Genomic DNA, 24,132 nt, shown 5'->3' on the forward strand with positions numbered 1-24,132 from the left:
CCTCTTTAACCCATTTTGATACTTTCTGCCTCTCTTACGTAGTTCTTTTTGATAAGCGTTAAATTTTTGTCATTTAATAACAGCGACACATCAGTGGACTGCACAGTAGTAATAGGTTCTGTAGTTTATATGCTATATTTCAAAATTTCAATTTTGTATGGATGTCTTCAGAAATAATGGACATAAAATTCAGTGGAGATAGTGAACTAAGTTTGCATTGCTAAAAATGCTACCGTGCCTATTAGAGACGAGTTTGGGAGTAGGCAAAGGTTGAGACTGAACAAACCATAGTTCTCGAAGAAATCTGACGGGGGACAGCTCTTGTGTTAGTCTCCAGTTTCCACAGCTGCTCTCTACAGAAGAGCACAAGAGGTTCCCCCTGAAGGTGCGTCCTTTCCACTGACAACCTGCTGTAGGAGTTGTGTGCCAAGTAGGAGTCTCACCATCCGTAGTGATAGAGCAGGAGAGGAAATCAATGCAGTCAGCACTGTGCAAGCAAAGAGTTGGGGCATTTGGAAGCCATCCTTTGGAGTGGAGTCATCCTCTAATATCCATCTTGCCAACAAGTTGGATTAGACTTAACAAGGAATTGAGAGATTCTTTATGCAGTAGGGGAAGTGCCTTTCTTTTGCAATTAGTAGCTTTTTTATAAATGTTCACATGGGAAACAGATCCTTTCGTACATGTGTACTTACTATGTCTATTAAAATCATTAGACAATTCATTAGGTGAGACCACCTCATGCAGAAAAGTCTTGTTTATGGTCAGCCATAGGACTCACCAGGAGTCAGCAGGTCTCATGGGAGATGTGACAAGGCTGGGCATTGCCAGAGCAATCGTGGCAACCACACACCTACAAAAAGCAGCCTGGGGAGCGCCAGCGACCAGGAGCGCTGCCAACAAAGCAGGCAAACAGGGCATGGTGCATCAGCCAAGGCATGGTGCCGCACTTTGCGCGGCAGAGCGTGCAGGATGGGTGCAGTCACCCTGCCAGCTCAAGAGGAAGTGTAGTTGGCAGCCATCACGTCTCAAAAGTTACTTAGCTATGGCATCCACCTGGCAGAAAGTTATGTACTCTGCATCGGCAGAATGGATGTGGCAACCCAGACAGAGCTCCTGCAAAAACACGCAGCTGTCCAAGCTCAGGCTGCAGGGAGTGCCAGAGCCATTCACTGGTAAGGGACAGCAGTGATGAGAACAGCTGTGTGAGGTGACCAGGTGAAAGATCTGCTCGCATTGTGACTGAGCTGTGAGAGGAAGTAGAAAGGTTAAGAAGCATCAGGGGGTCTGAGAAAGACCTGACTGGTGGTGTCGTGCTCTGCCCAACCTGAGACAGGAACAGCCACCAGAAAAAAATAAAAGATAAAGGGGATTCTGGCAGTAGCTTAAAGGAGACGAGTGAATGGAGGCAAGTCCACACTTAGGACAGCAGGTGAACCCCCTGCTCTTGCCCACCTCCCCTTCCCAGGTGCTTCTGTTCAACAGGTATGAGGCTCTGGATGTGGAATGCCAGTCAATAGATGAGTGGATGACGGTCCATCTATACCAGAGATGTTGGCAGGGTCAGAAAGGCCTATCCCCTGTATCATGACCACTTCCACAAGGAAGAAAAGACAGGTTACAGTTTGTAGGTGACTCCCTTCCGAGGGGAACAGAGGGTCTGATATGCTGGACAGACCCCCTCTTAGGGAAGTCTGCTGTCTCCTGCCCCGGGTGAAGGACATCGCTGAGGAAACTTCCAAGCCTGGTACGGCCTTCAGACTATTACCCGTTACTGCTGTCTGTATGGGTGGTGATGAAGGCACAACACAAAGTCCAAGAGTGGTCAAAAGAGACTTCAGGGCCTTGGGACGGTTAGTAAGGGAATCTGGAGAACAGGTTACCTTTTCTCTCCCCTTCCAGTTGCAGGCAGCGACATTGGAAGAAATATGTGTGCCAGGCTTAATCGTGGCCCCCACCACAATTTTGGATTTTTCGATAATGGGATGGCCTACAGAGCACCAGGCTTGCCGGCACAGATGGATTTCACCTTTCTCAAAGGAGGACTAGGGTCCTTGCGCAACAGTAGCAGGGCTCGTTGACAGGGCTTTAAACTAGATTTGAAGCCTGACAGGCTGGAGAAGTGGGCCCGTGCGAAACCTCATGAAGTTCAACAAGGCCAAGTGCAAGGTCCTGCACATGGGTCAGGGCAATCCAAGGACAAGTATGAGTGGGCAGAGAATGGATTGAGAGCAGCCCTGAGGAAAAGGAGGACTGAGGGTGCTGGTGGATGAGAAGCTCAACGTGAGCCAGCAATGTGCACTGGCAGCCAGAAAGCCAAACCGTATCTGGGCTGCATCCAAAATGTGGCCAGCAGGTCAAGGGAGGTGATCTGCCCCTCTGCTCAGCTCTCATGAGACCCCACCTGGGAATACTATGTTCAAACTCTGGGGCCTCCAACATAAGGACATGAAGCTGTTGGTCCAGAGTGCCATGAAGATGATCCAAGGGCTGGAGCATGTCTTGTATGAAGACAGGCTGAGAGAGTTGGGGCTGTTCAATCTAGAGAAGGCACCAGGGAGACCTTCTAGTAGCCCCCAGTACTTAAGGGGGCCTACAGAAAGCTGGAGAGGGACTTTTTACAAGGGCATGTAGTGATAGGACAAGGGGCAAGGCTTTAACTGAAGAGGGCAGATTTAGATTAGAGATAAGAAGAAAATTCTTCCTGTGAGGGTGGTGAGGCACTGGAACATGTTGTCCAGAGAAGCTGTGGATCCCTGGAAGTTTAAGTCAGGGTTGGATGAGGCTTGAACAACATGATCTAGTGGAAGGTGTCCCTGCCCATGGCAGGGGCGTTGGAACTAGATGATTTTTAAGGTCCTTTCCAACCCAAACCATCTATGATTCAACGACTCCCCTGGAAATGTTAGCTGCTACATTACTGTTTCAGGATCTCCATTAGCAGGGTGCCACTCCTAAGGCAGGACATGTGTGGGAATGGTCATTTACATTTTTCAAAGTAGGTACAAAGTAATCTTCTTTTGTCCCACTCCACCTCTTTCCTGGCTAATAAGATAAGAACACGAGTAAAGATTAAGCTTTCCCTTTTTGATGTTACTACTTCAATCTGTAAGTGTAGAAAAGCAGAAAACATTTTCTCCTCTCCTCTTAATCTCTGAAAGGTGTATTTCTGAAAAGGTGTCCACTCCCCCCCCCCCCCACCCCCCCCCCCCCCCCCCCACCCCCCCCCCCCCCCCCCCCCCCCCCCCCCCCCCCCCCCCCCCCCCCCCCCCCGAATTAAATAAGTAATTAAATAAGTATCTCTAAAATTATGATTTATGTTTTACTAAGTTGATGATACAGCTTTATTTAGAGTGGCTATCTATGTAATTAAAATCCAAGTCTGAATTTTTGCATAAAACCTCAGGATAATAAAAATGGGTGGAGGGTGTCCCGCCATGGCAGGGGGCTTGGAACTAGATAATCTCTGAGGTCCCTTCCAACCCTAACTATTCTGATTCTAAAATGTTAAATAGCTATCTGAGTGTATTAGAAGGCATAAAATCAGAAAAAAAAAAAGAATTTTTTTTTCAGAACAGATTCGGTCTTTTTTTCCTTTGCAAAGTTTTCATTCTTTTATCTGACAAATTATGCAAACTTAAAATCAAAAGTTTAACATCATTCATGTACAAGCTGTCCTAAATGTTTGCTATATTTCGTTTTCATTATAGGCAAGGTGAATGTTATTTTCAGCAGCATGAAAGATCCTTCTGTATTTTATAAATAACGTTAATATAGTTAATTGCATTTTGAAAATGGGTTCTGGAGTGTTTTAGATCTAACAAGTTTATAGAAATTATAATCCTCTAATTCTGGTCCTGCCTTTTGATAATTTTGCTGCATACCAAGTGAGGTTTTGTCCCATCAATTTGGGGAAACTGGGTAGTTATAAAACCAGTTACAGCTTGATGCTGGTTGTTTGTTCCATTGCTGATCTGGATTGCATGCAATTCCAGGGGGGAACTGCAAATGATGCTTTCTCCAGAGTTAAGATTTTAGTATGGAGAGTATTAACTTTTCTCTTTTGAAAGTTCATTTAAACACAGTGTCCTGTCTTTTCGATATACTTGTATGACTTTCTAATGTATTCATTGAAACAAGCAGGCTAATTTTAGTTTCTTAAAATGATACTATGTGGATTTGCATGCTTTTTCTTTTCTATGAAAACAAGGCCTGTTGCGTTTTATGTTGCCATTGAACTGTGATGGAGGCTTCTTTTTTCCAAAGCACAATGAGCCTGTGCTGTCTTTATTTTTCACCAGCGTATCTCTTTGTATTCTAAAATAGTTGCATTGTTTAATCATTACATATTGGTAAACATTTCAGTGAGTCTTTGGTAGGAAGAAACTTCATGTCCCATTAAAGGGGAAAAAAAAGGGGGAGAAAAGAAGTTTTATCTTTACTGAAAGCTGCAGGCAACAGTTACCCCATTTTGAAAGATATTCTATATCTTTAGCTTTGCTTTCTACAAAAAAAAAAAAAAGAAAAATTACCATGAATTTTCTGTCTTTCACTGAAGAAAGAAGTAAAATGTCATTCTCCCTTACATCAAAAAAGTAAAAATATCCTCTCCAGGTAAAGAAATTAATGATTTCTCTATGTGCTTTGGAGCTAAGTATCAAGAACAGTATTTTGGATCTTCAACCCCTATCCTAACTTCTGGAAGTATGACAGATCCTGGAAACACAAGTTACTGAAATGGGCCTCCACATATGCTCCTCCTATCCATCCGCAAGCTTGGAAAAAAAACCCATAAAGTTAATGAGGACTATGCCTGTGGATTTATTTACATTAGTTAATTAAAGTAACCCCTGAATAGATTGACCTCCATAATCAGCCCTGCAGCTGCTGAAAAGGCTATGCCTTCGTTGCATCAAACACTTTCTCTTCTCTCCAGTTGTCCTGGTTTTAGCTGGGACAGAGTTAGCTCTCTTTTAGCAGCTGGAAGAGCTTCGTGTTTTGGTTTTACTCAGAAGTCGCTCTGAGAAGAACGTTGATAGCAAGCTGATGTTTGTGCTTAAACGTGAGACTCCAAAGATTTTCAGTGTGCCGTGTTCTGTCTGGAGTGCAGAAGCCCAGCGGGATAAGGGGGGAGCATAGCCGGGACAAGAGGGCCACGATTCCCTTTGTGATTTGTGGTGGAACTAAGATTGAGGGCCAAACTGGCCGATTAGTATTCCATATCATGCAGCGTCATGCGCAGTATAAAGATGAGGGTCAGACGGGAAGAAGGGCTTTTTGCGCTTTGGCTCTCTTGCCGCTTTTGCTCCTTTGCGCTTCTGCGCTTTTGTTCTATTGCATTTCCGCTTCCCCACCCCCCCCCAGTACTCCCACTCTCGGAGTACTCTCCTCTCTCTCTATTCGGGGCCTGCGTTCATCCGGGATTGCAGCTTCAGGACGAGACAAGCTTCGGATAAGAGGGGGTGGTGAGCATCTACACTGTGTAGTACTTCTCTGTATTAAATTGTTCTTATCTCAACCCACGGGTTTCACGTTTCTCCTTTAATTCTCTCCTTCATCCCTGGGGCTGGGGGTAGGGTTGAGTGAGCAACTGTGTAGGGTTTGGTTGCCGGAGCGGCCTAACCCATGACACCATTATAAATTTCTGTGGCAGTTAGGGGTTTTTTGTGCAGCTTGGAAGGAAGAAACATAACTACCAGATAATGGATAGCAACCTGGACGCGTTCTTGTGTGATCTGATCTAGGTGGTCCTGCTCCGACAGGTGAATGGAACTAGATGATCCTTTGAGGTCCTTTCCAATCCCTAACATTCTGTGATTCCGTGATTCTGTGAAATAACCGCATACATACTACATAACTTAGAGGGCAGAGTTTACTTCTCTAGGGTGCAAAGTGTTCTTGCTTGTTCTCAGCTGAATGCCCCTTGTACTCTGTTGACTATGAATCTGAGGACAGCCATTCCTTTCTCGTGTTGGGAAGGTCTTGACCTCATAACGACAATTTTCCTAGAGATGTGTTTCAAAAAAAAGTATGAGGCAGAAGGGCTTTAACGGGAGGTGTGCTAGGTAGGAGTCTTTGGCTGGAGTAAAGAAACCTGCTCCGTCTCCAAGGACTTGTTCTGCAGGCTGCTGAGTAGGCCGTGCTCGCTTTTCTCAGCAGTGCTTTGTGGTTGGGAGGCTGTTTGCTGTCTGCAGAACCCCACAGAGATCATTCTCACAACACGTAATGCTTTGCTGTTCTGGATGAGATGGGGAAGCTTTTTGGCAATGGAGGAAAGTTCTCTTTTAAAATAACATACTTGACAATGATAATAAGAATAAGCCAGGACGAATGAAAATTGTGTCCAGTTTTCATTTTGTGGAATTTAGGCATTTCAAGTTTTATTATACAAAATATATAATGTTCAGATCCTGGCACTCGACAGTATCTGAGTTAAAAAAGGAACAAAAATAATCCTTTGGAAACAAAATGAGCGTGAGTTGAATCACAATCTTATCAAAACAAATTTAAAACGAAATCTTTTGTATGCTCAGTATTCTAACTTGATAGGCATTTTTTTCCAAAGCATCCATTTTTATATAAAGTCTGTTTACTATACATGTAAAACTTTGTATATGTGTCTGACGAGTTTTTCAAATTCAGTAACTCATGTACAAGTAGCTACTGTTTATCCAGTTTTTCAGCTTTCATCCTAAATAAGAAAAGGAAATGAAAGAATATTAAGAAATAGATTTGTCTGCATTAAATGATAAAGAATTAAACTGCAGCACATGAACACCAGTATTCAGTATCTTTTAAACAAACATGGAATAGTGTTTTTCTGCCTTTTGGGGAAAATTAAGCCTGAAATTCAAATAGGGAGTAATAAAGCACTCTGGTTAATGGCAGTCCCAGGAAGAGGGTTGTAGTTACCATCACCACTTAGGCTATTTCTGTTTCTTTGCTGCTTGTAGCTGGAACTTTTGCAGTCTTTCCCGAGATGAACATCTTTTCACTTGCAGCATGTCTTCACACTTTTGTAGTTCCCAGAGTAGGAGTGTGTGCACCAAAATCCCACTCTAGCGCATCTCTGGCCCACAGTAGCAAGAAATTCAGCAGAAACAGAAGTCACAGCTGCTTTCTGTTAACTAGGAGCTGGTGACAAGTACTTATCCATCCTGATGGAGCATATTTCTGGGCCCTTCCCTACAGGCACATCAGTTCACAAGGTATGGGCCCGTGTCTAAACATAAGGTTTTGGTGTCGTTTGGGCCATTGTGGGGATATCCAGTCTGGCTTTCAGCTCATGCTGGGAAAGATGTTCCTCTCAATGTCCTGAGTGATACCCACCAGCCCTTCCTTTGCAGTTGTCTTAAATAGCCTAGTGTTTTCAAATGGCAGGAGGTGTCTGAGTTTAAGCAGAGAAATCCTATCTCATCTTTCTCTCTGTAGTCAGAGAAGTGGCGTTCATGCAGGACCGGGTACATATCGTTTTTCACCCTCTAAGGGGAGTCATTCAGCTGCCTACGAGGGTGAAGAAATACTCGTAAGGCTGGACAGAGAAAACACTAGGGGAGTGTACCGTCTGTACAAGCTGCCCTTTCTTTGCTCAAGGTGTTGTGTGTAGATTTTTGTGTTGAATAGTGACAGGAGAAAATACGGAAATGTGGTAGGAATACGAAGCCAGTACTCTGACCTCCCTGCTAGCAGGAGCGTGCTTTCTCCACTCAGTTATTGAGTCCTGTGCTAATATATATTTTCTCTTTTATTCCTTTCACAGTTATTACTAGGTTTTCAACAGTGGCACATGAGGTTTTATTCTATTTAAGAATAATGTTCTTGCATATTTTTGAAGCCTTTGTGTAACTAAAAAAATACTGAATTAGCTGCTTGACGGTATGAAAGTACTGCTAGCAAATGTGCTCTACAGTTATTGAGCAAATTTCCTGTTTAGTTCCTTTAGTAAGTCACTTTCCTGTTCTTTTCCAATGTTATCCAAGATAAATTTTGTTCTTTTCCCAGTGTTATCAAGATAAATTTGTGGTATCATCAACATTTCAGTGGAAGGGCTGCATGCTGTTATGACTGAAGATTCTTGAAACAGGAACATACCAAGAGTAAGTGGAAAATCTAATGCATTTTTGTGGGTTAACAGTAGTAGTTACTGATTTATGTGTAGTGTTTTGATTGGAAAAATTTGTAGGCAGTTAAGACATGCTCGTAAGAGTTCTGTTTCACCAAGAGCGAATGTTTTAGTAAGATAGGAAATTTTTGGTCTTGAGAAAAAATATTTGTAATGGAGGGACAGAGCTTAAAATGACAGTAGATAAAATTTTATATTGTTCACATAAGTATCTACTAAATGACATCTTAAAATGTTCATACGCTTAGATTTGGTTTTTTGCTTACTTTACGATTGTATCTAAAATTACAATCCAGCAAGCTTGTTTGTTGATAGAGTGGTGGCTTAGAGCTTCGAGTGTGACATCTAAAGTTTAAGCAAGATCTCTCCCTAAATGCCTTAGCCTCGTGGACGTGGACATAGTGTACAATACTTCACAGCCTGGAGAACTTGAAAACCTATCCCATCAGGACAGTTTCCCCCTTCAGTTGTTCCATTTAACACACCCGTTGCTACTGGGCATACCTAAAAAGGACAGTTTCCAGAGCCAGGAGCAAGAGTTTGTTTTATGACAGGGAAAGGAGTGTCCGGGGTGCTCAAGAGTGCACTGCCACCCCGCACTCATTCATCATCTGCTGACTCCCAGGTTACTGGTGGTATTTCATCAAAGCTGGAAAATTAAAAAAAAAAAAAAACACACTGAATAATAAGGATTTTTTTTTAGGACAGAGATCTTAGTGTTGTTTTTTCTCTCTAATGCTTACATAGTTTTGAATGATGGCGAGTTGTAAGACAGTAAGAACAGGTGTCTGCAAGATGTCCCTACAGACAGTATATTCCTAATAACAGTATTACCAGATGCTAAGAAGCAACATTTTCTAACTTTCAGGTAATTACCTGGTGATGGAACAGACTATCTGAACTAATAATTAATTGCTTAAGGTGAGTTTGCTGGCACTGAAGGCAGCTGGCACAGAACTGCCTGCATGTGATCTATAAGTTTTTCCTCCACTTAAAACAGGTGGTATGCTCACAAGTGTGCACTGAGAATGGTCCACATTCATGCTGAGCTGAACTGTGCCCAAGAATTGCTTGCAAAAGTACTTTTTTTCTGTTCACAGTGGGAGACAACGCTACAGAGTTCCCTTCTATTTCTGACATGTTGCTTTGCCAGTGGTTGTTGATAGAGTTCTCATAGAGGAATAAATAAAACTTTGCCCTAGATCATTTCATATTTTTAAGCTTGAAGGGCTGTAGAACTTGTCACTGTACTTTTCCAAACTCTGGACATGGATTTTTGCTGTGTAAAATATGAGAACACTGACCAAGGGCATATCTCTATTATATTGAATGGGCTGTTGAAAGATTGTGACATTTGTTGTTACACATTTTGAAATCATCTGAAGTAAATAAAGTGAGAGCGCTCATCTGTAATCATGTGCACTATTCGGAACCTCCAAGTGGCAAGAATGATTTAAGCCTGAACTGGTTCAGAAAAATAATTGTGTACTTCACCATCATAATACATAAGTACTGTTGTGCAGAGAGTAAAACAACAATGCATCTTCAGTGCACGAAAATCAAGGCTGAAGAAATACAGAACTGCAGCCACTCAAGCGTGAAGAGTGGGTAAACATGCACAGGAAAAAACTGTACGAGTTAAATGGCGGTGTTGGCTTAAGTATAAGCTGACCATGAATGCATTTTAACTGGAAATTGAAAAACTGTTGTAGTTAAAGGATTGAGATTTTATAGAATCATAGAATGGTTAGGGTTGGAAGGGACCTCAAAGATCATCTAGTTCCAACCCCCCTGCCATGGGCAGGGAAACCTCCACTACACCAGGTTGCCCAAAGCCTCATCCAACCTGGCCTTGAACACTTCCAGGGATGGGGCATCCACAACTCCTCTGAGCAACCTGTTCCATTTTGGAAGAGCCTTTCCAAATACAAATGCAGTGATAAGGTCTTACCAGTTTTTTAGATGGAATTTTGATCAGGTTGTGAAAATGATTACACAGTACCCTGGCTTACAGTACTAAGGGTTTACACTCAGCCAGGTTTCTTAGGCATTTATGTTTGCCTCACAGTGATAATTACAAGAAATTTTTACAGACCTCAGATTTTTCGGAAAGGGGAGCGTTCCATTGCTCTAGTCTTGTCTCACCAATATTCACATTTTCCCAATTTTATAATCATCTACCTTTTTTTTATTCCCTTTTCTCCAGGTTTTTTCAATATTCTTTGTGGTACCTAGAATTTATCAAGGTCTGGAAAAATTAATTCCATCTTGTATGTTTTGGCAATTGACGTGTTTTTGTCCCTTTTTCTTTAATAAACTAAGTTGCAAGAAATGCCGTTTATGAAGAGAGGAAACATGAGATTTTGTATTATTTTGAAATAAACTAATCCCTTCGTTGGAAACGGCTTCTGTGTAGCATTTGACCTTTCTGCCATGCTGCTTAGCCAGTGTTTCATACATCTCTAAACACATGTTAATAGAAAACTGCATATATACAACAGAGTAAGTCTGAACATTTTCACATAAAATCACAACTTTTTTTTTATTTTTAATAAATTTAAAGTAAATTATTCAGCTTAACTGCAAGAAGAGTTCACCTGCTAGTGGAATGCAGCAATTAAAAATGTACAGTAGTACAGTTCTTAAAATGAGCAATTAATGTGCTTCTGTCTTGGTACTTCGTAATATGAAGATTGTGTCTTTCCTGCCATAAAACATACCTAATACACAGTGGACAAGTTGTTGTCACTTGAGTGATTTTTTTAAATCCTTTTGATATTTAAAGCACACTTTCTAGGAAAAATTTGGTAAAGTGGTGGAATATTTGTGTGCACTTTCAACATAGAGAATGTAAAGAGAAAGAAAAGCATGTTTCCAGTAGGATAGCTTTCACCAATGTCTTTATAAAGTCCATTCAGACTCTTCAAGAGACATAAAAACCTCTGCATTTAAAACTGTTGGGTTTTTTTTCCTTTTCATATTTTTCTTATTTATATTTACTGCAAAAGTAATAGTTAAAATATGGCTGTTACTTGTGCGTATTGGTACCTACCAGTAAGGGTGGAGCAAACAAAAAATGAGGAGTTTAAAAGCTTTACTTTACCTGCCTAGAAAAGGACTGTTGACATAAATGACTTACAGAAGTGAAACCACTTCTGTCCATTTAAAACATTACTGTTCAGTTGTCTTACGAATTTTAGTGTCTAGAACCATAGGCAGTGACCATATTAGTTTTCAGGTCCTCTTGTTAAAGATCTCACAGGAAAACCTATATGCAAGGAGAAATCTTGCTAGTTTGCATCTGTGCCACTTTGATTTCACGTTGATGGGATATAGTGTGCTTGTATACTACTTCCTTGGAAAGATGAGGCATTCTAGTTTGGAACAGTAGGTTTTTCTGTATTAATTTTTATTTTTTAAACCCCAGTCTGTTTTCTATATGCAAAAAATGCAATTTTTTAAGCCAGAACTTGGGCTAAAATGTGGAGGATAACTGAGATTGTTACATGAGATTAGCTGACACAGAGCATGCATTCAGGCTTTCTTTAGGTTCACTGTTCTCAGAGAAAAATGACCTGCTAGCAGAGATTGCCTGACTTTCATCAAACTCCCTCATATCTGACCTGTGTTATTAAAAGTGCTTTAAAGTAATTTTTAATGATAGTGTATGTTAAAACTATTCTTATTCCCATTCCTTAGCTGCATGTTGATGTCTCATTTTGAAGAGCCCAAAATTACCGAAGATGAGGAACCTCCCACAGAACAAGACAAAAGGAAAAAAATGGTTAAGTTTTAGATCTGGTTTGAAATTATAGACCTGATTATGTGAATCACTTGTGTTAGACTAAATTATTTGCCTTTGAATTTGGTTCATCTATTGTTCCTGGAAAATTCATCACTTGAATCAAAAAAGGAAAATGCTTTGATGACAAACTTTGCAGCTACAACACTTATGCTTCTGCCTTCCTTTTGAATCTTGGAAAATGTTTGCCAGAATAAACATCATCTGTTCAGAAAATCTGGACAGTATAATACTAGGACACTATAAAAAGAATTTACTGAAAAACACAGGGAGCTAAAGCTTACTGAAATGTCATGGCAGGCCAAATTTCCCACATTTAAAACGATCTTATTACATTACGTGTTTTACTTGAACAGCTATTGACCCGTATGCTTGCATAGAACCTTTTCCTAGTGTAAAGAACTCTTAGTAAGGAACATTGATTTAGATGAAGATATCTGGATTAGCTACCATGCAAATGTGCTATTTTTGTCCAACTTAATCTGTGAATGTTCATAATTTAACTTATTTTTGTAAGAGTTCAGGGAAAGTGGTTCTTCACAGAAAACTGCAGTGTACAAATGCTTTGGAACAAATAGAGTATGAACTTCTTGTCATTGAATAACTGCAAAACGTGGAATTGTGTGATTGAGTACATTTGTGTAGCCCTGTCATGCATTTGCCTTTAACTGGCCTACATGTATCTAAAAGACTACTTGTAGACAGTCGTTTAGTACTTCATTTCTTCTTGTAGGAGCAGAAAAGAGTTTGGATGGCTTTTGATAGTCTAATTGGCGGGTGGGTTTTTTTAGGGCACTGGATGCTTTTTGGTTTGTTAGGAAGATTTTTTTTAAAAAGAAAAAATTACACAAAAAATCTTCCATATTCTTTTGCTATTAATAATGCCTTAAGAGAAATTTCTAGGGTCTTGCAATTCAGATTTAAACGGAACACAGAAATATTATTTTCTGATGTCCTTAAAAACATATTGGAGAGTTCTGTAATTCAGTTACTCTTAAAGCATCTGTAGACTCTGTTACATTTGGTTGGATTTTCTTCCAGCTTGCAGGCTTAAATTAAATTCTAGGTGTTTGTTGCAGAATGGTAATATTTATTCGTAGTGGTTTTGGATAATCTCTTGACATATATGGATAGATACGTACATATCTATCAATAGGGATCAAAATTCCAGTACTTAAAGGGGGCCTACAGGAAAACTGGAGAGGAACTTTTTACAAGGGCATGTATGATAGGACGAGGGGCAATGGATTTAAACTGAAAGAGGGGAGATTTAGATTGGATATAAAGAAGAAATTTTCACTCTGAGGGTGGTGAGGCAGTGGAACAGGTTGCCCAGAGAAGTTGTAGATGCCCCATCCCTGGAGGTGTTCAAGGCCAGGTTGGATGAGGCTTTGGGCAACCTGGTGTAGTGGAGCTAGGTCCTTGCACTTGGCCTTGTTGAACTTCATGAGGTTCTCACAGGCCCACCTCTCCAGCCTGTCAAGGTCCCTCGGATGGCATCCCTTCCCTCCAGCGTGTCCACAACACCACACACACTTGGTGTCATCTCGAAACTTGCTGAGGGTGCACTTGATCCCACTGGTCAATGTCGCCAACAAAGATGTTTAACAGCACTGGCCCCAGTACTGATCCTGAGAAACACCACTCATAAGTCATGCAGTTAACTAAATATGTAGATTAACTGGTTTATGAGTTAAAAGGCTGCTAAACAATGGCTTTTTGGCAGTACTTTCCAAGATGTCTTTGTAACCTGTCATTCATCTAGCTGATGCTGTGTCAGGGTCTCAAGGATGAGAAGACTTGTCTACAATAATTTTAATACCTGTTTTTTGATGCAGAATTCCTACAGTAATTTAATACTTACTGTTTAGAGCTATGAACTTAGTCCAGCTAACTATTTAGAAATGTGTTAAATGTCCCAAATTACAATTGTTGGTTAACAAATGCAAATTGTGAGAAACTGGTAAATTCTTCGCTTGGCAAGAGAGTTTTTGTTTTTTTTACCCTGTAGATTGTGCTAACACAGTTACAAAGTATGTCACTTACCTTGACAAATCTTGATTAGAGTATCCATGGTTTAGAAATTTTGTTAGAAAAGTCTGTTTATATTCTGGAGACCAGGTTGCACTTACGAAGAATTACAAATAATTATTACAGAATAGTAAACTATTATTGCAATTACTCCACTTTTCAAATGAGTGTGTGTTAGGAATAAGTAATGAAAAGATCGTATCTTACCTTTGAAATGTAGAATAGCTGGATAGTAGAACATGGTGAAGAATCAAAGTGCTAAAAGCCAATATTAGGAATACTGAAGGATGTTATGTTTAAGAGATTACAATATCAAAGGTGAGGTGACTATAATAAGAAAGAAGAACTTGCAAACACTGATGGAAGAGACTAAACAGCAGCCTGCTTTTGCACTGGAGTTGTTCATAAGAAATTAAGACTAACTTCTCTTTTGTGGTAATTACAATGGTTTTGGCGCTGGTTTACTCTTTCTCATATTTATGTGGCTGTATCAATCTATTTCCCCCTGTTTTAGGTATATTGTTTAATAAATAAGTAAATAATCTCAAGGTTAATTTCTTCCACTCCATATGAAGATTCAAGTATTCTTTTTTTTGTATCATGCCAAAAGACCAGTTGTGCAAGTTTGATATGCCTCATTTCTTTGGAAATAGCAGTAGAGCAGGGTACTATGAGCTCAGAAGTCTCCTGATTCAGTGGGCTTTGAGATCTAGCATATATTTGTTTCCTGAGCTTCCAGCATAAATGGTAGAGTTGTTTGGTTATGATACTAGGATGGACAGATCACAGGTCTGCAGCAATTGCCTGTTTATTTTGACAACTGAGCTCCAGGTGTCCCCCACCTCCCTTCCGTTTTCATCCAGCCTAGTGGACTGAGGGACAAATGCTGCCTAACTATCCATGCCTTTAGCCTGCCCACACCGGATACTAGTTACATAATTTCTGATACTGAAATTAAGAATAGGTTCTCTGTCAATGTAGCCCCTTCATTTACTGCTTTTCACTTTTATTAAGAAGCAGTCAACGTGTGGAAAATAGTGACAAATACTCTGTTTCTCCCTGCCCCAAAAAAATTGCATATTCCAGCTGGACTGATGAGGTTGTATAGGTACTACTACTGAAGAAGCCCGTCTATTCTTTACACACATGGACAGTTTATTTCCAGCTATTGTTGTCATATATTCTAAACTAGTTCAACCTTTTCAGTGTTTTGTTTCCTCACTAATGAAATGTAACTGACCATAGTTCATGCCACCTGTAAAGCACTTACCATGGTAACATCTGATGTGTTTTTAGGAGTTACAAGAAACTCATTTGGCAGTAATAACAAAGCAGCTTTGAAACTGTTTTATCTCGTGAAAGTGTGAAACCTTAGAGAAGAATGGAGCAGTAATTTGAGACTGTTTCAGATAGTTTAAAACTGATACTTGTTTTTTATAATTAATTTGATCTTACAGTATTTCCTCATGTTCCGCAATTAAGGACAAAGAAAAGCAGATTTCTTCTTGGGCTGAGGTTATAAAAGAGACGAGTAAGTCACAAGTGTGTTTTAGTGCATTATTATATATTTTTCTCTTACGTGTTTTCCACAGCTTGCACTGAAGGACCCTGTACACACTGTGTCATTGCAGCAGTTCATCTATGAGAAGCTAAAGGCACAGCAGGAATTACTGGGAGAACAAGGTTTTCAGGCACTTATGGAAACCGTGGATACAGAAGTAGTTGCACAGCTACAGGAATTTTTACAAGGCTTCTAAATAAGCAGAAACAAGATTTTGTATGTCCCCATTTCCCTTTCAAAAATATATGAAAGAACTCTAGCCCTCCATCTTGTATGGAAGAGCCTACTGAAAGCCGAAATAACTTGTGTTAAAAAATAAAAATAAGTTTCTGTGGTTGCTGTTAAAACTAACTTTGGTAATGCTTTATGTTATTTTTTTAACAATGTACTTAGGGTTTTATCATCAAAGTAAACACTTCCATGATTTCTAATGTGGTATGTGCTGTCCTAGATAGTACCATTTCTTTGGTACCGTTTTGGTTCACAAAGCTATGTCATGAACCGAGAGTTCTGAAGGAACTTACTAATGTGTATTAATGAGAAGCGTCTATTAATCCAGCAGTATAATTCAGTATCAGGAGCTGCTTGTTTTGGTATTGTATACCTATAACTTTCTTCCCTTCCTGTTACCACGTCTTGACTGTGCATTCAGCCATACAAGCAAAAAGAGTTAGGGAAACAGTAAGACTGAACAGAAGTATTCCTTCAGGAGAAAAAGATAATTCCAATTTGAATTGTCTCAGAGATAAAGAAACTTAGCTTGTAACGCTTGAATTGTATTTGAAGAGGTGTTAGGTAATATCAATTAATATCTCCATCCAAAGATGTGGGCTTTCATTCTTATCACCTATTCCTTTATTTCTATTATGAAAAATTTCTTGCTTTCTTGAGTTCCTTCTATCTTACTTTTAGCTGTCATAACACAGAGAAACTCACCGGAGGTAGATGAGTAATTAATTCCAGTTAATTCTTGACTGTACCTGAAACTGCTTGAAATTACTCTTCTTGAGTAATTCTCAGTTCTTTGCCTTTTTTCATCAAAGACATATGTTGTGGTTCAGCCCAGCGGCAGCTCAGTCACTCACCCCTCTCCCTCAGTGAGGTGGAGAGGAGAAAAATGTAACAGAAGGACTGAGGGTCAAGACAAGAACAGAGGGATCACCCACCGACCATAGGCCCTGGGTAAAACAGACTTGGCTCGGGACAAATCAATTCAGTTTATTAACAGTTACTTAAGAGGATAAAGAGAAACACCTCCCTGCTTCCTGCCTTTCCTCTCTTCCACTCTACCTCCTCCCCCAGTGGCGAAGGGGGACGGGGGATGAGGGGTCCCAGGTCAGGTCCTCACATGTTGTTACCGCCACTCCTTTTCTTAAAGGAGGTGGAGTCCTTACACCCTTTTTCCCTGCTGCAGTGGATCCCTTAGGGAGTCGCCATTCGCTCCGGCGTGGATAGTCCCACGGACTTTAGATGCGCCTCTATTTTGTCGTATGTCCCATTCTCCATGACCTTCCTCCAGCTCAAGCATCTCTGCTCCAGCATGGGCTTGTCCACGGTCTGCGAGCGGGTCTCTGCCCCACCGAGTCTGTCACAGCTGCAGGGGGCCGCCGTCGCCTCACCGTGGGCTGCAGGGCAATCCCCACTCCGTCTGCACTGACCCGGTGTCGGTGTGGCCGTTTCTCTTGGATCTCAGCCCTCTCTGGATGCACTCGGCTCCGAGGCACCCCGGGAGCGGGGCACTTCCCAGCTCTCCAAGCAGTGCCACCGCAGCCGTCTCCAGCTGGTGGCGCCGGCCCGCCCAGAGGCTGCGGAGGGGCAGCCCCCGCCTCCCCCCTGTCCTCACTGCAGGTCCAAAACCACATTTCGGACTCCTTTGTCCCGACCTTAAATAGGGCAGATGCACTGGTTGGCTCAACCCCGGCCCGAGGGGGATGGGAGTCCAATCTGGTGGCCAGAGCCAGGGCTGACCCATTTCTAAAACCCGGGATGTCACAGGGGGTGAATCCCCCTCTTCCACCACCAGAACCCCTCCACACAAACCCAGCACAACGTATCATCAGGATACTTGTGTAGTGGAGGGTTTCCCTGCCCATGGCAGGGGGGGTTGGAACTAGATGATCTTTGAGGTCCCTTCCAACCCTAACCATTCTATGATTCTACTTCATAATTGTTACTGAAAAGTTTGAGCCCAGAGGTCACAATTGAAATAGTTATTTGCAAACATGAGACTCACTTTGAATTTTAATTATTTGTTAGTTACCTGGACAGCTGCAGGAACAACAGGGTAAAGCTGCTCCCTTCTATGTGCCTTTGTCTTTTGTACCTTGCAGGTGGGAGGAGGAAAAGAAGGCTCTTTCCCTTTTGAGATTTTCCTTTTAAGTTCTGATCTTCCACCTTCAAAGTCGAAGTGAACGTTGTTTGCTTCACTAAGGGATGATTAATAAGACAGATTTTTTTTCTTTTTTCCCAGAGGAGAATAGCTGTTTAAAGATACATACATGCATTTGATAGTCTTACTAGATAACCAGATGCTTTTAAAAATCTGAGCCTTTTTCTTTACTAATCCTTTGGGGACAAATCATTTTGAAACCTTCCATTTGCCAGAGGAAGCCTGACCGTTCCCTTCTCCTTTGACTTTGGTGGCAGAGGCTGCTGCAGTTCTTGCACCTCTGAATGCAAAACGTCCCCTGTACGCAGCTGCCAGCATCTGTCTGCGGAACTTTTAAGAGTTTTGGCTGGTTATGCAAAGGAAAGGACTCAGTGTGCTAATGGTCCCTTTCAGTCGTGAACTACAGTTACCACAACTGTGGCAGCATTTGACTGAAATTGCATTTGTTGCATAGTTAATATCTGGAGACCCTCAGCTTTTGGCTCAGTGTAAAACTAGCACAGATCTGGTTGCCCTCATTAGCTTTGACCCTGCGTGGCATGACTGCACAGCGTACAGAAAAACCTCAGGTCTGGATGCAATCCTTTTCCATCACTGCTCAGTAAAATCGCTTGAGCAGTGTCAAATGGTGCTCCCTGATGCTTCAGAGGGTGGGAGGTCCTACCTACTCTAGTCCAGCCCTGCCCAAAAGGCTGCTCTCTGCATGTCTGCCATGTGGGTGGGCCTCCCAGCTCCCTGTCCAACATCTTGTGTTCAGGTCAAACTCGTCAGCATGGCTGCATGCAGCTGAGCCAAACCTGCCTGTCTGCATCCTCCTCTGAGATATTCAAGCCCCCGTTTCTTCACGTGGTGGAGCATTAACCGCTGTTTTATTTTAGAGCACAGTAACTAATGTTGGTACAGACTCTGTCAGGAATGATGGACATACACTTTCGGCTAATGATGGCACGGTAACATTGTGATTAACTTTCTGAGTAATGTCTCTGAATAAGTGCACATACTCATATATATTAGGGAACAAGTTAAATTTGTCGCTTGTTAGTGTTTAGGTGTTTAGCTTTTCGTCTTGTAAGATTTTTCTCCAAGGGCTCCAAATGAAAGCAATCGTCATCACCATAACTGCTTATATGACAAGCACTGTCAGCACACTGCTGTGCTCAGCAGTGGCCTAGTACTGAGAAAGGGGAGAAATTGCAGCTTGAAACAGCAGAAAAACTTATAATATCTTTATATATTAAATCCTTATCTATAGGATTAAATTTTCACTGGAAGGTTGTGGATTAGGACTGCAGGAAGCTTTAGCCCTTTTTGTTGTTGTTGAAATTTCCGACTTTAGCCTCTTGGGGAAGAAGGGAAACTGAATATAACAAATTGCCTGACACCAAAGCAGTGAAATATAGTTTCCGAAATCATCATGAGGAAAGATCTTTGATCCTGTTCCTCGTTGAGCTTTGTTTTTCATGGCAAAAAATATTTTAAATCCGGATTTTTTTTTTCTACAGCACAATTTAAACTCCTGAGGCTTACAAATTTATCACTTTACCTTTAAGAAGAGGCAATGACTCTGAGTTGAAGACAAACTTTCTGATAAGAGTTAAATGTCTTTGAAGGTGTGTGCTAAAAGAAATTGAAAGGACTAATTCTGCTGCTTCCATCCTCAAAAAATTAATCTTAGTGTATCAAGGTGTCGTGGGTTAGGCCGATCCGGCAACTAAACCCCACGCAGCTCTCCCAACCCAGTAAAATGGAGAGGAGAAAAATGTAATAAAAGAGCTGAGGATCGAGACAGGAACAGAGGAGCACCCACCAACCACGTTCCCAGGCAAAAGAGGCTGTTTTCTTAATGCAAAACTATTTATTAACAGCTACCTACAAAGAGAAAAGCAAACAAAAACGGTTACTTAAGAGAATAACAAGAAGACAAGGCCAGGTCTCAAAAACAACACCACTCCCCCCTTTTGTCTCTTCTTCCCGGCTCTACCTCCTCCGCCCAGCGGCGCCCGGGGGCAGGGAATGGGGGAGTGCAGGTCAGTTCATTCCAAGTTGTTACTGTCGCTTCTCTTAAAGGAAAAGGAGTCCTTACACCATTGTCCATTGCTCCACTGGATCCCCTACTCACGGCGAAAGCATGAATACTACCCGCTGGGGGGCAAATCCTTACCCTATCAGATTTGCCCACGTGCGGGCTTTACCAGTCCTGGACTTTTAAGGAGCCGTAGCCACTCGCGCTGGCGTGGGTCATCATACAGACTTGAAATGCGCTCCGGCGTGGGTCGTCATATCGACCCTAAATGCGCCTCCGTACAGGCTTAGATGCGTAAATGCACCTCGACCTGTGCCCGTGATTCACAATCGTCTCAGGCTCAGGCATCTCCTTTAACGAAGCACCTCCCCATCGGCGGGGGTCGTCCCACGGACTCTAGATGCGTACTGTACTCTGGCTCTGGCATCTCTTCTCAACGTGGGTCCACCACGGGCTGCGAGTGGGTCTCTGCTTGCTCCACCGAGGACTGGTTGCAAGGGGCCGCTCGCAAGGGGGACTCAGCCGCGGCACACGTTGTTCCGTTCCATCTTCACTGACCTCTTATCTGTGTCGCCGTTTCTTAGATTTCAGTCCTTTCTGGGTGAACTCGGCCCGGTGGACACCCCGGGAGCGGGGCTCTCCCCGAGTTCCCCAAGCGGCTGCGCCGCCGCCATCCTCGACAGGGCGGGCATCGGCACGGAGCGGGCACCAGCCCGGCCCAGCCCAGGCCGCCGGCCCGGCCGGGAGCGGGGGGCCGTGCCCCCCTTCCGTCTCCTTGCTCCTGGGCAAAGGCACACACCTTTCCGGTTCCTTTGTCTGTAAATAGGGCAATTCGCAGAGGCGACGATTGGCTCAAGCCCCGAGGGGGATGGGAGTCCGGTGTGATGGGCAGCTTCTGCCACCCGGACCTCCCCCCCCACTTCAAACCATAACACAATGAAATGACCGTTTTTAGGACTTTGGCCTAACTGAATTGTTAATAACCTGTCTAATCTCATTGCATTTTGTTGATTTTTTTTTTCCAGATTCTAAAGATAGTTTTATTCACGCTATAATTGAATACTATTAGATAGTCCAGGTGTTTGTCTCATACAAACAATTACTGGAATAATTTTACTTTTACGGGTGCTTCAGGTTAGATAACCATGAGTATGATAGATAAGTATGTCAAGTAAGCTCTAGATTTAAAAAGTAAAAAAAAAAAAATAATCGTGAAGGTACACGTCTAAAATACACATGTAGATGGACGTTTACCGTGTATATGTGGGACCAGGAGGTAACCGGCACTCGTGTTTCACCCTGACCGCCCTGTCCCAGTGGGACCAGTTGCACTGCCGCCCCGGCGGCCACCATCATGGCAGCGCTCCCTCAGACATCCCTGCTCGTGGCCCTCAACACTCCCGCCCATGCTAGAAGCAGGCAGGAAAAGCGGTCTCGTGCTGCCTCGGCATTCCCTGCCTTGCCACGAGAGAGGCTGCGGCCTCCTGCCTTGGCTTTAGTGAAGGAATGGAGGGTTTTCGCGTCGTTTGTGAGCAAGTTCAAGGGCCGGGCCGTTCCCCCATAACTCTGCCTGGTGGCACGGCGGGTTCCTGTAGGTGCTGCAACACAGTACACCATCCCAGAAGTCCTGCTGGGCAAAGCCATTGGAGAAAACTCGACTTCTTGTTGGGTAAGCGAGTGCCGGCAGCATCCCTGACGGATGGCGGGAGGTGTTCTGCTGACCATGCCTCGATTGGAAAGGGGTTTGGTGGTTCCAGAGAAGCCCTGGAGGGTTTGCAGGAGGGGAGCCCAGCTCTTCCAGTGCTCGAGTGCCTCACTGAGAAAGAGCTGTTGCAGTTGCTCTGCAGCTTGCGTTATTTAAGCAAATACCGCCCTGAAGAAAAGGATGTTAAAATGCTAAGATTTCATCCTTCCTCTCGTGAAGTTGTCTGTTTTCCAAAGTTTGAACCACAATTTTTGTTTGAAAGGGACCACTGTTTAGTGTGGTACCCCTTAGCAAATCTGCTCATGAAGATTCTCCTTGTTTTCTTGTTGGTCCCAACAAGATGTGTTCAGACATCTCTCATGCTACCAGCAGTGATGGCCAAAGTCTTAAACAGTCACAGCTCGTAACTGCAAATTGTAATGGATGGGCTCGTTTCTCTGATGGTTCAGCAATGATAAAATCACTTATATAGATCATATTAACACAGACACGCTATCACATTTATAGCCAATATTACTCAGTAATGTTTAGTATGCTTGACTTTTTTTTTTTTTATTTAGTTCCAAACTCTTGTGATGCTCCGAAATTGCAGTTCATGGTGTTCTTTGTACTGCTGAACATGCCACATCTTGGCAAAAGCAGCACCTTTGTAATTAAGGTACACATTTTGAAGCCTTTCCAGACTCATTTACTTGTCTTGCTTCAATGCTGCTGCTTCAGAAAATAAATTATTAATTACTAATTTTAAAAGGCTCACAATTTCCATCTCACTGCTAGCTATGATTAATAATGTTGACTAATTCATAGATTTCTAGGTTGGAAAAGACCTTAGAGATCATCGAGTCCAACCATCCCTAATCCCCATTAAACCATATCCTCAAGTAGCTCATCCACCCTATTCTTAAACACATCCAGGGATGGGGACTCAACCACCTCCCTGGGCAGCTTATTCCAGTGGCTGACAACCCTTTCAGAGAAGAAATACTTCCTAACATCCAACCTGAATCTCCCCTGACTAAGCTTATGCCCATTTCCTCTTGTTCTATCACCCATCACTAATGTAAAGAGCCCTTCCCCTACCTCCCCACCATCTTTTCTCAAGTATTTCATCAGATAAACAGATTTGACTGGTTCTGTAGAAACTTTTCGTAAGGTACAATAGCTTGTTTGTACCAGATTTTGCTGACTCTGGGGAAAATGAAGTCAAATTAACTACAGCCAATGGCCTTTAAAAATTTGTTGGGGATTCATAAAGAACACTTAAAAACGTTACTGTTCTCCGCACTGGCTGGGCACCATTTTGTTAGGCTGAGTGCATACTACTGCACTGACTAGTACATAGTATTTGCTTAAAAATACTGATCATGAAGGAATTTGTTTTCAAGTTTATGCAAAATGGATGATCAGTTTCCAGAGAGTGTTCTAAACTGAAGTGAGAAGGAGCGCAAGTGAATTTGCTGCAAACAAGCACATTCCAGCACCAGTGCACAAATGTAACTAAAGCATGCCCCTTGAAACTTGATTATACAGAATAAAATCTCATCCGACATTGAGGTATGTGTCATTTCTGAAGTCAGCAGTGGCTGTCGGCAGGTGGCAAAGCATGTCTCCTGGGCTGGAGCTGTGCAAGTAATTGACTTTTTCATTCCTTTTCTGAAGAAGGGGAAAATGTCAGGTTGGCAAAAGTATTTTACTTGATCCAAGGTTTAATGTTGTATTTCTTTCTTTAGATGTCTTAACCTGCTTTTATTAAAATACAAACCAATTTTGAAGTCAAGCTGTCACTTCTGAACATGTCAAAAGCCTGGGACATTTACAACAAATAGGTAAAACAATTTGCTGAACTTGCATATTGTTTCAGGTGGTGAGAAACTAGTTTTCAGTTTCTGCATTTTATTAACCTCTGGAAAGCTTATCCAATTCTATTATGGAAAATGGTGCTAATAAAGGGACACACTGAGGTTCAAAAGAACCAAAATTGAGTCATGTTGACTGTGATTGTGGGTTGTCATCACTTCCCACAGCAATTTTAACTGCTTCCTAGCAAGAAAGATTGTTAACGCAGCATTTAGAAATAGACAGAAAATATTTAAATTAACCAGACATTTGACCCACAAGTTACATTTGTTTTTCCACTATTTGCACCAGCAAAATCTTTGGTGTTACTCAGGGAAAGTCACAGAATGCTGTGGGGCCAGTCTGGTGATTGGTGGTTGTGGTCTAAGCTAAGCATGTTTCGTAAATTATTCGGGAAACCCACTGTATCAGTCATACAGTGTAGACAAATATTGCCCATTAACTTACCAGCCTGAGGAAATTGGAATTGCTGATAGGTAAATTCTGAGCAGAGAAAGAGTAAATCTGCTTATTTTGCTGCATGACACTGTTCAAAAAATACAGCATGAATAATTTCTGAATTTGTTCTTCAAATATTTTAAGCCAAATAGTCTTTCTTTCAATTGGAAATATTTTATTTATTGTAGTTATAATTTGATTTTT

General features: G+C 42.1%; 1 protein-coding gene across 1 annotated transcript in view; it reads left to right on the forward strand.

The window, feature by feature from the left end:
• Positions 1–15,769, forward strand: part of IPO11 (importin 11) — a 104,632-nt gene extending 88,863 nt beyond the window's left edge. The window contains 4 exon segments of the mRNA XM_086628948.1: positions 8,002–8,075; positions 8,077–8,096; positions 11,822–11,906; positions 15,548–15,769. Coding sequence (XP_086485074.1) covers positions 8,002–8,075; positions 8,077–8,096; positions 11,822–11,906; positions 15,548–15,712 — 344 coding nt within the window. The 3' untranslated portion in view covers positions 15,713–15,769.
• The last annotated feature ends 8,363 nt before the right edge of the window (positions 15,770–24,132 follow it).

Source organism: Tauraco erythrolophus, chromosome Z (assembly GCF_009769465.1).
Source record: "Tauraco erythrolophus isolate bTauEry1 chromosome Z, bTauEry1.pri, whole genome shotgun sequence".
Classification (NCBI taxonomy): Eukaryota; Metazoa; Chordata; class Aves; order Musophagiformes; family Musophagidae; genus Tauraco; species Tauraco erythrolophus.